The 13,793-nt window shown below is 35.1% G+C and overlaps 1 protein-coding gene across 1 annotated transcript in view; it reads right to left on the bottom strand.

The window, feature by feature from the left end:
• Positions 1-13,793, bottom strand: part of LOC127938301 (mannosyl-oligosaccharide 1,2-alpha-mannosidase IA-like) — a 95,081-nt gene that overhangs the window by 56,613 nt on the left and 24,675 nt on the right. The window contains exons 2-3 of the mRNA XM_052534816.1: positions 13,690-13,786; positions 140-255 (exon numbers count right to left, since the gene is read on the bottom strand). Coding sequence (XP_052390776.1) covers positions 140-255; positions 13,690-13,786 — 213 coding nt within the window. The remainder of the gene's footprint in view (positions 1-139; positions 256-13,689; positions 13,787-13,793) is intronic.

Genomic DNA, 13,793 nt, shown 5'->3' with positions numbered 1-13,793 from the left:
AGACAACATAGACGAGTTCTCAAAGCTTCATCAAAAAGTCATTATTCTGATTCTGTTGTATCATTCAGGGTCACATTTATAGAAAAGAAGTATTTGCAGGGATAAAACCAAAAATGAGCATACAAGGCTTGAGTCTTACCATGTTAAAGTCTAGGTTCTTGTCCACCCACTCGGTAGCAGCCTCGAATTCGTCATACATCTCCATAATGTAGAGCGTGTCCAGTGCATCCACAATGGTGGCTCCTTTGAGACTACCTGTGGATAAATATGACGACAAACCATTTGAGAAAACTTCCTGTGGGGATACGTCTAGGATCAGAGCTGAAATAAACCAACAGCTTTATGATAAAGACCTTTCGAGCCTTTGAGATATGGTCACTAATGCCCTGCCTAAGGGAAAATCCTGTGCAGAGAGCAAACGAACAACGGCTACAACAAATGAAAACCTAGCAAGTTAACACCCTCAAAGGGAAGCCAAGGTTAAGATGAACAGATCTTACACAAGCCAAGTATAATACATCTGTATAATAAAACTACTGCAATTTCTTAAATACGTATTATTAAAATTATTATTATTATTATTATTATTATTATTATTATTATCAGCAATAAGAACCTTTATTTTTTTATTTTACTAAGAAAAATAATTTGTTAAATGTAAAAATGTTATTGCTACTTCTATTATTATTCTATTCTTCTATTATTATAATTCTTCTATTATTATAATTTTTATTATTCAAATATATTTAAATTGTTTTCAATTGTTATTCATTATTTATTTTAGATCAATAATTTAAAAACATTTTATTAAGTATTAAAAAAAAAAGACAGACAGCAAGGTTTTTAATTTAAAGCTGCAGGGTTCATTTTGTCCCCAAAATGCAGAGGCAATCTGTCTTATTTCAGGTTAATTCACATAACCCTTTTAGGAATCATTACCCAGAAAGATTCTCCAACAACATGATAAAAAGAAAAAATAATGCAGCCAATTAAGGTGGTGATGTTGTGAAACAAATTCAGGAAGGAACACAATTGCATATGGTAAAATGGAGCAACCCCTCAATAACACAAAAGACGTTCACTAGCAGTTTTTCCATTTGTACTGATTATGAACGCAGCAGGTTGGGCGACACTGCTTTTAGTACTTTAATAATTAAAGTCTGGCACTGCATGCAACCCTCTTCTAGAAATGCAAAGCTGCCAACCAGCTGTGTTACTCATTTAACGGCCCTGGCTTTGTTTAGTGATGATGAAAACACAACATGACAGAATTATTGTGTGCACTATTTGTATGCAACATCATAAACACCTCCTACAGAGCCTTCACTTGCCTTTGGCTTTGAGTAGGCCAAAGAAATTATGGCAAATCCCCAAGAGAGTATGACATGAAGAAAGTTACTGAGAGAGTTAACTAGCCAGAAGCTTTGAAAAAAAAAAAAAAAAACACAACAACTTCGCAAATCTCCTTTACAAGAATCTGTCAGGAAAAAAAGAAGATACAAGATATGGGTTTAAAACATCTGGAAGATGCAAGCATCCCATGCCCCCTTCATTTCCACAATAAGAGGACGACCACGACGAGGTGACAAGAGAAACAGGAAAAAAGGAAACGGGATGTGCTAATCCAGCAAAACACCATAAAAATGAGCAAAGAGCCCTCCCTCCTGCTTCCTACAGCCACAGTGTTCTTTAGGAAGAACAGTCTCCATACTGTTAAATCGCCCCGTCGTAAAAGTTCCAGTTTTATGATCTGATGTGGCATTTTCAAGACTGCTTTGGTCTAAAGTCATTATTTTACATTATAACCCTGCTCCCTAAACCAATATCACTGGTTACTATAAGCTTCACTTTATAAAAGCCAGGGAAACAGACAAAAATGAGAGCGTGTCATGCTAAACTACAATACTGGGGTACAAACACATGAGCTTTGGAAATTCATGTAGCAAAGGTGAACAGTCTGAAGGCAGAAAATGAGGGTGTGTGTGTGTGCAGGTTTCATAAGATCTTAGCCGTCTGGCTTTGTAAATGCCATAAGTGAAAGCATTTTATTGACAAATATCACAAGAACTTCACAATAATTTTTTTAAAGGAAAATTGTTGGTAAAGTCTATAAATCAAGTTTCATGGGGTAATAATTTAAATTAATAGCATATTAACATTATTTTTTGTGTATTTATATAAAACAAATGTAATATAAAAATATAGAAATGTATAAATTAAAAATAATATTACATTATCTAATACAATAATACATGTATTTTATATAATAAACATGAGTAAATAAATTCAGATCTAATTTTTATATAAATTCACAAGTAAATAAAATAAAAATAATACAAAAATCAAGAAAACAAAAATGTTACTATACACATTTTATTTTACTTTATTGGCATTCAAATTGCGCAAGACGTGAATTTATATTGTAATTCTTTACAGAGGTATATTATGTCACACTTCACACAGTAGCGCATATCCGTGATTGAATGTTCAGAAGTTCATTTTGGATAATAAAGTTGGTTAAATTGTTAAATTACCTGCTTCCATTACATATCTCTGTCATGTCATTATAAGTGTTTGATCACCACATTTGAGTGATCAATGCAAAAAAATTGTTTGTGTGTGTGTGTGTGTGTATGTATATATATATATATATATATATATATATATATATATATATATATATATATTATATATACATATATATACACATACATATACACACACATTCTGATTATGTATATACTGTATTTTATATATAGTACCAGTCAAATGTCTGGACACATGAATGGGAAAGTGTCCAAACCTTTGACTGGTACTGAACTACAATATATACAAAGAATAACAGCCGATGTATTGATATCAGTATCGGCCCCAAAGAAAATCCATATCGGTCAGGCTCTGCATTGTATCTAATCATTTATTGGTCCCACTTTATATTAAGTGGCCTTAATTACTATGTACATACATTTTAATTAATAATTTGGTACTATGCACTTATTGTTTACATGCATGTTTTTTACATTATACTTATATTTGAAAAATATGTAATTACATTTGTAATAAATTTCTTTAATTAAATTTATAATTACACAGTTGACCCATCCCTTGCACCTTAACACACCCTTAAACCTACCCATACCACCAAACCCGTCCCTAACCTTACCCATTTCCCACCTCAATAGCAGCAAAAATGTTTTGCGGTTGCACTTTATTTTAAAGTACGTGAACTTACAGTGTATTTATCTAAGAAAGTTCTGGTAACACAAGGTAACTACATGGGGTAGGGTTAGGTTTAGAGTTAGTACCTAGTTATTACATAGTTATTGTAATTACTATAATAAGTACATAATATGTACATGAGGAACAGGACTGTAAAATAAAGTGCTACCTGTTTTGCACTACAATATGAACACAACAAGTACATTGCATTAAGTACATAGTAGTTAAGGCCACTTAATATAAAGTGGGACCCATTTATTATGTTATTATTAAGTACATAGTAATTAAAGACACCTAAGATAAAGCAGGATATAAATATTTAATTTTAAATGTTTAGTTTATATGCATTTTATTTACCTGTGTTTGTGTATTTAAACAAACAGCTCACATTCTGCTGAAGCCAAAAAACATTCATATTTAAACATAATACCAAATATACAAAAAAGCAGATGCAAACATTACGCAAATACAGGTGTTCTTTGCAGAGACGATGCAAATCAAAATCTCCTTTACAGAAGAGACTGCACTGCAGGTGAAAGGACAGCATATTTGTGCACTGCTGTGTCTTTACACAGGCCCTTGAGGACTCAAACCCCAGTGAAGAAGTGTGAGGAGGTCATAAATCATTTCGCTACAACGTTTTCTGACACAGCCCTGGGTTAAACATTCACATCTCAACAGCTTTCCCCCAACATGACTGGTTTTACCCTCTGAATGTCGACCCAAATCAGGCCTATACAATCTTATCCACAGGGATAATGTCCAGAGGTTTAAGGGACTCTCAGACACTATAAACAGATCTTATCAATTCCAATTACACTGGTTAAATTACAAACCAGCACTTAATGACCTGATAAAGCTATTCACAGACATGAACCTTTGCTGAATCTGATGGGAGCATGTAGTGACCTCAGGTTAGAAGTAATGGGACACCAGCTTGCTTGCCTTTTAATACAAAGACCTGATCTTATCACCGTTGTACCCCTTGAGAAGGTTGTGGGTCGAAGACGATAACCATCAGACGTCGAAAGTACAATCAACTACTGAACCATCTTCCCTCCCAGTGCATGTTATGGATTAATCAATGAAACCAACAACTGGTTATTTCTTAAGCAGGGGCAAAAAAACAAAAACAAGGAACGAGCACTAATGTTTGACTGTAACATCTCGTGCTGGAGCTCATCTCAGCAAGGCCTGTATAACAGATGGCTGCTCATTTGGGATCTGAAACAAAGCTATTACCACGAGTGCACCTCCTGGAAACGGTATTATCCAAATGAAGGTTGACCTCCAGAGCTATTTGGCAGAGAATTGACATTGGCAACATCTGCAAGGTGGTGCATTCCTGCATGTTTATTCTGGGCTGACAGATACTGGACAGCTACTCAAAAAACATTATCTGGCAGGAATTTATTTATTTATTTTTAGGAGAAATTAGCTTTTGCCCCCATGGCGCATGTCTACACATAATCAAACATGGGACACAAAGTATAACATGCATACTTCTCGGTCAAACTTCAATTAGTATTTAAATATATCTAATAATCATGCAGTCAAGCTAATACTGATCATTTAAGCAGTTTCAATTTACATTTGATAATTTTTTTTTTTCTGAATGCTTACTTGAATACTTCAAGTGACAATTCAAGTGACAAATACAAAAATGACAATTCTTCTATATCACTTAAATTATTTTCTGTGAAACAAAAGGTATTTTGAATTTTATTTTAAAATATTTTATTTAATTTTAAAATCTATTATATTTGGGATGGGATGGTTCACTGAAAAAATAAAATAAAATTGAACCGTTCGGTACTCCACACACGGTTCGGCACGCTGGGAGCACAGTTCAACTTAAACCTTACTAAGCATCTGTAATATGGTTTGCTATAAATAACACTTAAAACTAACAGGGTTCAGCTAATACAGGTTTCTGTTAATGGATGTGCATTCTGGCTTCCCAGACATTACAATAACAGCGATGAAGAAAAACTAAATTATAATAAAAAACCTTGACAAACCATGCACTCTTGTTCAATGCGAATGCCGTGGAAGAGCAGTCATTTATTCCGTCATCACAGTGATATCTGTGTTTAAACTCATTTAAGCTTTGCCAGTTTAAACATTTAAGTGCCAAATGATGCAAGCTCACGCGCGCAGTAAGACCATGTAATGCCACAGAACATGCGCAAATATTAAGCTCTCTCTGAAGTATTGTGTTTAAATGGACAAATCCATACAAAAATATCAAAACGCCCGTCTTGGTAAGTATCCTATTCCCTTAAAGTGATAGTCTTTATATTAAATCGAAGAGCAGCAACAACAAAAAAATAAAAACAAAAAAAATCCGCACTGCTCTTGATTTATCAATTTCTGTACTTAAAAACTAATGCTAGACCTCCTTAAAAAAAGACTGAAAATCACTGTTTATTTTATTTGTATCTTTACTCTACTGTATTTATTTGTGCTGTTGCTTGTAGTTAAAATAGAATATTCGTTTTTAAGTATAGTTTTTCCATAAAGCACATACCAAACTGTACCGAAACTCTTCACTCTAAAACCGTGAAACAAACGGAACCGTTCCATTCGGTTATATAGTCATTTTAAAAAAAGAACCAGCAATTTGTTCATAAATCAGACATCACTGATTGTGCGGTTTATTTGTTTGTGCATGCAACCAATGAGAACTACATAACAGAAAGTGGTGTCTGTTCCCTCTCCTATATTTTACAATGTCCTATGGTTCTCAGCATATTTGATTCAGACTGCAAGCTCACAACGGAGCTTAAAAAAATAAAATATCATAATAAATCATTTTGCTGCAGGGTTGTAGATCCAGCAGCAGGGAACTGCCACTACTGGATACAAACAGTAAAACATTACCTCCTCTACTCACACATTGTAATGAGGAAAATATATAAACAGACAGTATCAGTGAACCCCGAGGATTGACACAATCTCTAGTCAGAGCTTCTAAAGCAAAATACATCACTTCAGAAATAAGATTAGGCTGGTGATTACAGCTGAAACATGAAGGCTCGTCTTGCTCAGCAAGGAGCTGTTTGTAAGCACATCTCCAAGCAGCGGGAACTCCTAAAGCCTGCTGTGACGCTGGACGACGGGCTTCACGCAACAAACACAAATGCACATAAGCTAATGTCCATCAAAACCAGGCCATACTTCTGGCTAGGGATGCACCGAAATTTCGGCCACCGAAAATTTTCGGCCGAAAATGGCTTTTTCGGTTTTCGGCCGATAGACTTTTATCACCGAAACAACACGGCCGAAATGTTGTGATGACGCAAACAGAAACCGCGACCTGCACGTGCACCTGCATAGCGCAGACCACGAGCTCCACGCGACATTCACTTAACACCAGTGAGAACATTCTCTTCTTATTCCTTTATTCGCAGCACTAAAGCGTCTCCTAACAAAGAGATTAAGACGGACCACGAAGTAAAAACAAAGAAAAGTACACAGTCTTATAGAGTCTGTTAGCACACGTCTCACTGAGATCTTGTCGGATCCTCTGCACTTCATCGCGAATGTGCTTGATCCGCGTTATAAAAACATTACTTGGATGCGGAAATAAGGCAGCGCGCACGAGAAATGATCCAGGCCGCGCTGGATGCGGAGAACCCGCGTGGAGACGGAGAAGCGGCAAGCGCAGAAAAGACTCGTCTCTGCACCAGATGAGTGGCATGCACCCTCGTTGTCTGATATGTTAAGTGAAATTCTGCAAGAAAGTACCTCAAATAATAATAATACGTTGGCTATTTTGTTCTTAGGCTACTATATATATATATATATATATATATATATATATATATATATATATATATATACACACATATACACACACACACACACACACACACACACACACACACAACAGCTAGATGGTTAACTGTCTGAAGTCCCCATCCCCAGAAGAGACAACCCTCTTGCCTATACTGGAGAAGTGATGCACTTTCTAGTCCTACAGAGAACAATTTCAAATGCACTTCACCTAAATGCACTTTGTTTTTATGAGAGAACTGTTTATTTTAAAACCTTTCTGCAGGCCAGTAGGCCTGTACATTATTATTAAATATACACATGAGTGGGATACATTTTTAGTTTGAATTTTATTTTATACTGTGCATTGTTGCAATGTGCTTAATAAATATTTGCATCATTTGTAATTATGTATTTTTATGTTTTTTTTTAATAAGTTATTAAATTGTAATTATCTTTGAAACTTTAATATTAATTTATGCAATTGCAATGTCTTAATTTTAGTAAAGCTAGTACACGGTCATAGCAATAAATGCAATGGTACTAATAATTGGCATAATTTCTTTCGGTGTTTCGGTTTCGGTTTTCGGCCTTGGTTTTCTCTTTTTCGGTTTTCGGTATCGGCCAAGAATTTTCATTTCGGTGCATCCCTACTTCTGGCCAAGTGGTTGTTGGAAAACTCTGTCTGTAGGAATCCGTTGGCCTTATTCAAGGCTGAATGAGCAAACACCAGTTCAACCCATATGTCTGCTGAATCCTAAAAGCATCAAACCAGTTAGTACCAAAGATGCTCCAATTTGTGTTTGCCAGCCGGCAGCCAACTGGCAGAAGAAAAAGACACAAGCAAACACTGCGATCATTAACTTGAAATCACCCTCTTCAAACAGATGGGAGGTTCTTCAGCTATGAGAACTTTCATGTCTATGGGGTAGATTGTTATGAAAACTAACAGACTAACTTTTTTCTTGTTTTATGAAGGTCACATTAAAATATGAGACATTATAAGGGCAGGAGTGAGTTGACTCGTATAAAAATTAATGGGAGAAATAGTCATTTGCAATATGGCAGCTGCAGTCCGGTCTTACATTTTTAGAAGAGCCAGCTGTCTTTTTTATAGCACCAGTGTCTGTTTATTTACTTAAAAATTAATGTGCATAAACTGGGCCAGCCTGAAATACAGTATTTTTTTTTTATTTTATATGACTGGAAAAGGTTGCCTGAAGGAGTTACTGAGACTTAAATTGGTACTGAAACTTTTTATGTGGATTCATTTATTTTCTCTAAATTTTTTAGAATACATCTATATTTATACATACATTATAAGTTTTAAAAATCACCATTAATTTACCTTATTAAAAAGTTCTAAATGAATGTTTAAAGCTTTAAAATGAACTTTATAAAAGGTTAATTGTGTTATAAAGTTGTTAACTAAAAAATATATATACTGATTTCTCAATAACTAATATCTATAAAAAATATATTTTGCAACAAATCAAAAGCTTGTTTGACAAGAAATCTGTTATGAAAAAGAATAATCAAGACGAAGTCCTGCTGCCAAACAAAGACTCATTGTAATTCAAATTTGGAGGATCTTTCAATGAAACAAAATCCCAGCATTTTATTCAGTTTCTGACCCCAAACACAGAGCTAAGCATATGCCTTTTGTTGGGCCATTAATAAGAGTGTGGCTGTATACTGACAGAACATCATGGTTCAGCAGCCTCTGTGCTAAATGAGCACACAAGGGCTTAGAGCAAGACTGACATTTTCTTCCTCCTTCCTACCACTTATGCACTTATTCTGCACCCTAAAAAGTTGGATGTGTTTTTATTTAATTGCACAGTTCATGGCAAGGACCATCTCACAATGGCTTCATTCACTGTTGGGAAATGGTTATTTCTAAATCACAATCAGACTGGTGGACATTGTGGAGGAAGATCCGACAGGATGAGAGAAGGCCTTTTCCCTGTGTGTTCTATTAGAGGACGTGGTCTTGAGTGACAAGCGCATACATTCGGGAACAGCAGACAGTTCACAGTGTACCTGAGCGGCTTCATTAGCGATGGCTTTTTCTCGGTCCATGCTGGTTTCTTACACACAGATCCAGTCTGGAGGATCTGCTCCTCTCTGTGCCGAGATGATTGGCACATGGAACAGAATGGCCAATATTCCGTAGGACTGAATCAGAAAATGTGAAATATGAAGACAACGAAATCTATATAGAGGTCAACTTTTCAAACGTTCTCTCAGAACAGATTTCATAAGCAGTACTGGAATACAGAACACGGGGCTATGATTATGCTTGTACTCCGCATCGATCAAATGCTCTGGTCTGGAAAGTTGAGTTAAGAAAAGAAAAGATTTTGTTATGCAAAAGCTCAGCTAATCAAAATTAGAGGATGTGTTATACTTTGGTCTTTTACAATGGATTTACTCTAGTAACACTAACTGCACCATTGTATTGTGGCAGAAATCTGGGATACTCGCATCAGATTTCATTATATTATTAATGTAGACATGCATTAAATGTAATAAAGGAGTAATGGAATATAATTACAGTATTTTTTGTGTTTAAGCTATGGCATTTGTGTATTTATATAAAATTATTTAGACTACTGTTTTTCATACAAATACCTAGAACCCATATAGATTCATTTTTACCATGGTATTGAGGTTTTAACTGTGGTTAGCATGATCTAAATATATGCTACTATGGAAGACCAATGTTTAAATACATTTAATTTCACTATATAAAGTTGTTACCATTTTTACAGATGTTACGGTTTTTGATGATGAACAAATTTGCATCTGTATCCTAACTCAAGCTACTGTCAAATGTGCATTTCTAAGAGACAAAAAAATGTATTATTAATATTGCAGCCTGCATTGCAAACTGTTCTGAAGATACGCAATGTCGAACCTGTTTCATGGCTTGAAACACTATCAATGCAGAAACTAAGAAATTAATTTTTCTATATATATATATATATATATATATATATATATATATATATATATATATATATATATATATATATATATATATATATATATATATATATATATATATATATATATATATACACACATTTTTTTTTTTTTTTTTAATGACTGTAAAAGTGTAAACGATTAAAAGTGTCATGTTCTGACGATAAAAAATAATACCACAATTAATGGTTTGTTTTCTACAATTTTCAATTTGGAGCTAAAAACTTACTTTAAACTTTTAAAGAAATAAAGTTTTGAAATTTATCATGCTATGAAATTTTTTATAATATAATATTTTTTTTTTGGCCATACTGCCCAGCCCTAGTTCATCCAGTCAAATTGGAGGATAACTGTTGCATTAGGTTACACAGTGGAATTTTTCATCTGCAGCATTGATTTATCCTACTTATTTTTTATTTAGATTTATTTTTCAGATACTTTTAATAAAATGTGAAATATATTGCTTTGAAGGTACACATTTTATTTGTTATTTCAGTTCTTGTTTTCTCTGGGAATCGAACCCATGACCTCGGCGTTGATAGCACCATGATAGACTATGTGAGCCATGGAAAGTAAAATCTAGCAATTAAATAATCCACCAAAAACTATTCATTTCATCATTAGAAGGAAAATAAAGTTCTGAAACAGTGCTGCCAATTTAATAATATCCATTTCAATTTAAACCAATCAAATGCTGAACTGTAAATCATGCAAAATAAAGGATGTGAGTATAGCCCATATAGACCCTGAGAACATAACCAATCATGAGGGCTGTACAATATGGAGAACAATCTGAAGCTGATAATGAAAATCATCTTTAAATGAATAAACTTGATAAGTGTGTCAAATCAATTTAAATTATTTTCAAGAACTACTTAATTTACATAAATTACATCTGGTACATTTAAGTTAAACCAAATATAGAAAGAATGGTGCTTTTACTTAACTTTCAATTTTTCACAAAACTGTCCACACTCACACATCCCAGTCTTTCCTTAAATTCCATATTTCACATGGCTGTTTTAGTACCAGGAACACCAAATATTTGCTAATCAACTGTCAATCAGTTTAATCTATCAAATTATAAAATGATAAACACCCGTTCTCTTTTACTGCATTCTCATTGCTTCTATCCTAGGTAATGTAGATTTAATGGCCTTAAACAAGCTCAGTGTGTGTGAAATATTCAAAATCACACTAATCCACAGATTCTGAGGCCTTAATGATTTTTCACGGTTGGTTAAATGCAATTCATCAGGAATTTGCCATATACTGCACAAGAATTAATGCACTTAATGCAAGTGAGGTTAAATGCTAGAGGGAAAGATCTTTGCACACTTGGTGTGTGTGTGTGTGTGTGTGTGTGTGCACATGACACACAACGTGACACAGAAGCAGGCATAATGTCTTGACTAAGCACTTCCATATGGCATGACCGCAGCCTGATTTTTCTCTGCGAGCTAAAGTCCTGGGGGTTGTAAAGTGTCTGATTTTGTGAGCCCGTCTTCCAGTAAAGGCTTTGCACTATGTATCGGAGTGTGTGATCCATCCGGCCGGTCTCAGCAGCTCACATCTCACTTAGGAACAAAATCTGAAGCAGCACAAAACAGTCGATTCCAGCTGCCTGGTCAGGTCAGGTATAGAAACCCTGACCAGCGTATTCCAGATCATCTTTTATTCACATCCAACGTAGCATTAACCCAACCTCTAAATTAATAATGGCAAACCCTGCAAGACAAAATGTGTGTTCCGTGGTCTCTGATGTGGCCGTCCGCGCCATGGGGCCAACCTTACTATTTGAGAAATTTACGAGCACTCAAATGTGCCTGGAAACACACATGCACATCTGAGTGCATAAGAAAGAGTGTAATTTAATTCTTGCCATATTGTTATTCTGATAGTGTGTGAACCAAATAAATTAAGACCGTATATTCTACTGGCACGTCCAAAGCAAAATTATGGAGGTTAATCAAATGTGCGCTGTAAATCCCCGGCCTGCCCTCCAGCTGAGCACCAAATGACTATGTGGAGTTTACAAAACAACAGCAGCACGTCTGATGAATTTTTCATAACACGATCTCGACTCGCAAAAACAGCAAGATGTGTGACTAACAAGATTCAGAGAGCTCAATTCATTAAGAGGATATAGGGTTGGAAATGATCAGTATGATCAAAAAAAGTTTTCAGTCAAAGTCAGTCCCTCATTTGATCAGATTCATTTTTTTATTTGTTTATAGTGATGCACCAAAATTCGGTCTGTAACTGAAAATTATCATTTTAAAATATGTTTGAAATAAAATAAAATAAAAATCTAAATGACTAATAAATGTTTGTTTAAATGTAAATGTTTATATTCCGATGTTGTATGTAAAACAGTCGATTTTCATAATTGCTTACTACCGTATTTTCCGGACTATAAGTCGCACTTTTTTTTTCATAGTTTGGCTGGTCCTGCGACTTATAGTCAGGTGCGACTTATTTATCAAAATTAATTTGACTTGAACCGAGAGAAATGAACCAAGAGAAAGCATTACCGTCCTCTCGCGGCCTATAGACGGTAATGTTTTCTCTTGGTTCTTGGTTCTAAATAAATGCGACTTATAGTCCAGTGAGACTTATATATGTTTTTTTTCCTCGTCATGACGTATTTTTGGACTGATGCGACTTATACTCAGGTGTGACTTATAGTGCACTTAGAGTGCATCATTAATTTTCACCTGTAAATGGATTTCACAAAAGTTTTTAAAAGTCTATGTTTCAAACTAAGGTTTGGACCACATTTAAGCATTAGTTTTTATAACTTGACAATAACTCTAAAAATAATAAAAAATAAAACACTAATGCTATCAGATTAATTATTTCTAAACTGTTTTAATTGGTCTGTTGTGCACTAAACTTAATTGTTAATCAATCAATGAAGCTACAAATGTGTTCGGACACAAACTACTATCAGACACACACACACACACACACACACACACACACCTGGGCCAAGTTTAATCAGTACAGGCATGTCTGACTGTGAAAAGTTTGTGTCATTATTATTTGTAAAAATCATCATTGTTGTTCTAGAATGATAACTGTAAGTGAAAATGCATGCTGATAGTTCCCAATTTTTTGGAAGGCACAGTGTCATTTCTGGGAGGAGCTAAGTCACGCATATTACAACATAAAGATAAAGAGTGTGATAATGAGTTGCTGCTGCATACTCTGAGATACTGATGCATATTACAAAGCTCACAGGAATATGGATGGACAGTCCTTCATGAATTATTCACAGACTGGTCTGCCCACTCACAACCTGCGCTTTTCAGCTTCAAAATAGAAACAGGTCAAGAGGGTGACGGGCAAAAGCAGCAAAACAACATTTCTTTACAGACAAGGAAAACACATTAGTGCGAAAGAGGCACCAAAGAGGATCAAGATATCATGAAACTATATTTGTGCAGTGTGACCATGCTATCCCTGCCTGATGAAGACAGAAATGCTTTTGTTTTTGCCCTCTTGAAAGCAGAAATGGACCCAGACAGAGCTTGTGAAGTGAGAAAGAGCGGAGAGAAATCAAAAGCCTTTTTGATGGAGGTCACCTAACCACCTGTGCAGCGCTGATTGACAGTTCTGACTGCTTAGCAATTCACTGTTGAGATGTCAACCTGTATGTGCATGAATCATAGTTTCACAGTCACACTCGAGACAGAGACTCACCAAACAAATTGCTGGAGTGGCCTTGTTTAGAGACGGGACGCAGTTCATTGGAGCCCCAGGCATAGCGCTTGTAATTATCCCAAGAAAACTGCATCATCTGAGGA

This window comes from Carassius gibelio, chromosome A20 (assembly GCF_023724105.1).
Source record: "Carassius gibelio isolate Cgi1373 ecotype wild population from Czech Republic chromosome A20, carGib1.2-hapl.c, whole genome shotgun sequence".
NCBI lineage: Eukaryota > Metazoa > Chordata > Actinopteri > Cypriniformes > Cyprinidae > Carassius > Carassius gibelio.
Note: the sequence above shows the minus strand (reverse complement) of the source record. Positions and strands in the feature narration are given on the sequence as shown.